This window comes from Capsicum annuum, chromosome 7, assembly GCF_002878395.1.
Source record: "Capsicum annuum cultivar UCD-10X-F1 chromosome 7, UCD10Xv1.1, whole genome shotgun sequence".
NCBI classification, from domain to species: Eukaryota; Viridiplantae; Streptophyta; class Magnoliopsida; order Solanales; family Solanaceae; genus Capsicum; species Capsicum annuum.
This window is the reverse complement of record NC_061117.1, coordinates 10,911,949-10,916,337: the sequence shown is the minus strand read 5'-3', so window position 1 is coordinate 10,916,337 and position 4,389 is coordinate 10,911,949. Positions and strand designations below refer to the sequence as shown.

General features: G+C 29.2%; 1 protein-coding gene across 2 annotated transcripts; it reads right to left on the bottom strand.

Annotated features, from left to right (window-relative positions):
- Positions 1–419: 419 nt before the first annotated feature.
- On the bottom strand, positions 420–2,390 carry LOC107877043 (protein RGF1 INDUCIBLE TRANSCRIPTION FACTOR 1). 2 transcript variants are annotated; one of them, XM_016723830.2, is made up of 4 exons: positions 2,239–2,390; positions 1,645–1,881; positions 1,388–1,528; positions 420–855 (listed from the first exon to the last, which is right to left on the bottom strand). In XM_016723830.2, the coding sequence occupies exons 1-4, from the start codon at positions 2,239–2,241 to the stop codon at positions 490–492; spliced, it is 747 nt and encodes a 248-aa protein (XP_016579316.2). In that variant the 5' UTR covers positions 2,242–2,390; the 3' UTR covers positions 420–489. The 2 variants fall into 2 exon arrangements, with proteins under 2 accessions (XP_016579316.2, XP_016579315.2); XM_016723829.2 differs by having other exon boundaries at positions 1,645–1,890; positions 2,239–2,388.
- Positions 2,391–4,389: the final 1,999 nt, after the last annotated feature.

Here is a 4,389-nt window from a genome sequence, read left to right as displayed (position 1 = left end):
TTAATCTAGATTAACTTCATATAAAGCTAATCCAAAAAGAAAACATTTTCTGCTTGATATTTTCATTATCTAATTTCAAGATATTCAGTTAAAAATGAACGAATTCAATTTATCTCACCATGATCCTTGGTGGTGAACAAATTTCTATTTGAATGGTACTACCTTGGGGTACTAGTACAACAACTTGCATGTATATAAATCAAGCCAAACAAAAGAATCCCTTCGAACTCCAAAACTTAGCACTATTATTATGTCATTGTAGAAATTTAAAATCACCTTGTACAAAATAAAAAAACCACATAATAACCTAGAGTCACGTGATGCCATTAAGACAAAACACTCCGACCAAGTAATTAATTAATCCAAAATTTGTGTGTGTATGTGTGAGGGGTGGGTGGTCATGAGCAGTGAGCCAAGAATAATTAAAAATAATTCTAATTAAAAGTGGTCAAAGTAATTAAAATGTGAAATAATTCTACTAAATTAATTCTAACACAAAGGAGACCTATGAGGAATGCCTTTTCTTCTACTCATGCTAGTAGCCATGTCTTCATTATCTGTTATGTTCTTATAACTATTGAGTGTAATTCTTCCACACACATATAATCCACTTCTCTTCTTTCTCACAAACTCTGTGCATGGAAAATTCATCATCATGTTCTCCGATCCTGATGATCCGGATGTCGATGAGCCCCAGGGCTCATCGCTGTCCACAATAGTCGAGTGAGCAGTCTCATTAGCTGTGTCATCATCGGTCATGTCATTAGGGATAAAGAAGTCCGGACCAAGTTGTAAAGTTGTGCATCTCCTTAAGAATGGAGAAATGTCCTTGTAGTGCTTTATCACAAAATCAACCTATCATCAATAATATTCAAAAATTACTATGACTCAAGAGAATTTTGTTACTTCTATCTTAAGCAATTTTAAGAATGATATAATAAGTGTAATTGAGTACATGTCAAAAACCTTTTCACACAATTGCATATATAAATGATACTAATCGTTAATATTTTTATACTTTTGAGTCGGAGTGATTTTTCACGTAAAAGTTTGTGTGTTCTTACGTTTTTTTTTTTTTTTCACTTTACTTTACTTGCATCAAATATTCACAAACGTAACAAGAATTGATATCAACAACAATATCCTAGTATAATTTCACAAGTGGGGTTTGAAGAACAAGAATCAATATCATCAACTAGCTTAGACAAACTTTAGTGGTTCATGAATATTATATTTGACTCAATTTAACCCCCTCTTGTATCATGTAGGTGCATAAAAATAACTCAATTATGATAATTACTTAGGGTAAGAGAATATGAATTATGGTTGGTAATCAAAAAATATATATGTAACATGTTGCAATTAGTTAAAAAAAGAAAATGATTACCTTGCACCCTAGAGAGCAATGTATAAAGGGTTCTTGAAGGCTTCTATCACAAGAAGTGCAATAGTTTCCAGATCCTTTGAATTGCCTGTTTTGAGGTCTTTTCTTGATGAAAATTACCTTAGCACTGTTTATTGTGTAGGCCTAATTGAATTATGATCCAAATTATCAGAAAAATTAAACAGATAAAAGTGTTATCTGATAATTTAATATTATAGATGAGTTGATTATACAGTTCAATATTGTTGATAATCAATTACCTGCACGTTTGAGCAATCTATAAGCTTCTCTAGGTCCTCAAGTCGAACAACATCATGGTATACATAACGTCGAATTTGAAGAAGTCTATGGAAACGATGTGCCATCACACAATGAGGGCAAATACTTATGCAACAATCCAAACAACAAATATTCTTCTCGTTCTTCTTTGCACACTCATGAATTGAACACGCAGCAAAGAATTTCTCCCTATAGAGAGCTTCCAACCATGCTGGCTTCTGAATTCCCTAAAAACCATAATATCATAAGATAATTTAGGAACTAACATAAAAGATATTTACACAATCAGTTGATCAGTTATAGGGTAATATAACTTGTTATGATCTTAATTACACCTAAATATCGATGATAAACATCAATTAGTAACTCAACAATAATCGATCAATTCCTCAATCGCTCTTCTTTCATTTCTCTTTCTTTTTACTATTCCCACTTGTCCCAGCTTTGATTGCTACCTTATTATTAGTGAAAGTAGAAATATAACTAATATACTATAATAGGTCAATTACACGAAGAGTGATAAGAAAAATGATGAAAGTAGAATTGATGAATTAAACAGAAGGAAAAAAACTTACCATGATCACATAAAAAGCACAAACCTCAAGACTCACAAAGTACTAAACAAGCTAAGCAATGGGACAATGGCTTGATTGGAGAAAGAGAGGGACTAGGGTATTGATGTTAGTGTATTTATGGAGAGTCACAAGAGAGGAAAGTATATTTTTATTCCTCGATTGCATACAAGAAACATTTTGCATTGTCAAGAGGCTCCCTTGCAATATATACATATCCAAGGTAGAATATATATTTTTTTTTTTGTTTATGATTTCTGAATTCTAGTAAAGGTAGCTAACAAATTTATATATATAAATAAATAAATAAATAAATAAATAAAGGGTAGTTCGGTGCACTAAAACTTTCGCTATACGCATGGTTTGTAAATGCCCCCACCACAAGGGTGCATTGTATATAGCCTTATTTTGCGTGTGACCTCCTGGTCACATGACAGCAATTTTAATAGTTATTCAAAGATTCCCCTTCAAATAAATGATTTATACATATTAATCACAATCTCTTTAACACAAATATCACACTTTAACCAAAACTATTGAGTTCCCGAATCTGTTTTGAGTTTCTGAATTTTAAATTCTAAAAACACAACTATCACTTTTAACCAAAACCATTGAGTTCTTTAAACTTATTTTGAGTTTATAAATTTTGAATTCGAAAAAATACAATTTGTTGGAATCTAAATTAGTCATTTATATATACTAAGTTAATTTTTATTTAATACTAATATAAAATTTTAACCAAAATCACCTTAATATTTATTTAAACTTACATGGAGTATAGTACCAAAAAAACATCTACATTAAGAGAAAGAGAGAAATTAAATAAAGAGAAAAATGGTAAGATATGAGGAGAACGTGGGCACTGTTCCCATGTCTCCCTTAGCATTATCTTCCCACATAAACTAATTTTGTCTATCTCCTTGTGTTGAGAGCTTAAACCCTAAACACATTTTTTATTTAAACATTGAATTTAAGTTCAAATAAACTAATTTTTATTTTCTACTAATTTAAACTTTGAATTTAAGTTTTACATATGAGTAGTGCAAATTAATGTTAAATAATCAGATCACTTAATTAAAGAGTATTTGAATACGTTGTTATATGTAGGTCAATTAAAAAGTAATTACAGTTAAGTCTATAATTCAACCAACAACAACAACAAATACTACTGGAGTTAGAAAGATTGTTTCTAAAAGACTCCCAACTCAAGTGTAGCATATTTAAGTACCAAGAAGGAAATAATAAAGAAAATATTATTAACAAGAAAACAATGCAAAGTCTACAAGGAAGAAACAAGATTGAACAATAATAAAACAGTACGATAATTGAAATACAATAAATAATAAATTATGATAGATATCACAGGCAAGAATTACAATATTATAATTAGTAAAAACAATATAACATCAACAGGCCTAAATTCTCTGACAAGCAAGACTCGCTCCTATCGACTAACCTTCTGCCCTAAATATATCCTCCACACCTCTTATCTATAATATTTAAATTATATTGATAATATAAAAGATTAACTATATCAATGTATATAACTTAACCTTTATTTATTATGATATTTTTTTTATTCTCATATCTCGGTAAATTAGGTTGAAGCTAGCTAGCTTCTTGTTATACTTAGGCAAGTCTAGAAACATTTACTCATCTAGAAATATTAGTCCTTTTCTTTAGCTTCATTTTTGGTATAATCGCATTTCACAGCTATTGGTTGAAAGTTTCTTTTTTGATTAATATAAGGCTACAAACTTTAGTCGTCCACTGATTGAAAGTTGAACGATTGTTTATTCATGTATACATTGTGCAATTGTGATGAAATCATAGTCATTTAACACATATTTAATGTTAAAAAAAATTGCGTCATTTAACACATATTTAATATTAAAAAAAAATTACTAACTTCTATTGTTAAAATAATTTATTTATATTATCTATTTAATGTTTAAAAAAAGTTAATAACTTCTATTGATAAAGTTAATTTTTTTATATTATTATCATTATGTAAATATAACATGTAACAATTCCTTAAAAGGCGCATTAGAACCTGAAAAATAAGCATTTAACTTGTGATGCTTAATAAATTAGTGGTCTAAGTCAAATTTCTTTTAATAGAATTATATATATGCACATATGTTATTTACAGTA

Excerpts from the sequence above, each read along its gene's own strand:
- LOC107877043 (XM_016723829.2), bottom strand. Across the intron at positions 1,529-1,644 it reads TAGATTGCTCAAACGTGCAG|GCCTACACAATAAACAGTGC; the intron begins GTAATTGATTAT and ends TAATTCAATTAG. Across the intron at positions 856-1,387 it reads ATTGCTCTCTAGGGTGCAAG|GTTGATTTTGTGATAAAGCA; the intron begins GTAATCATTTTC and ends TATTGATGATAG.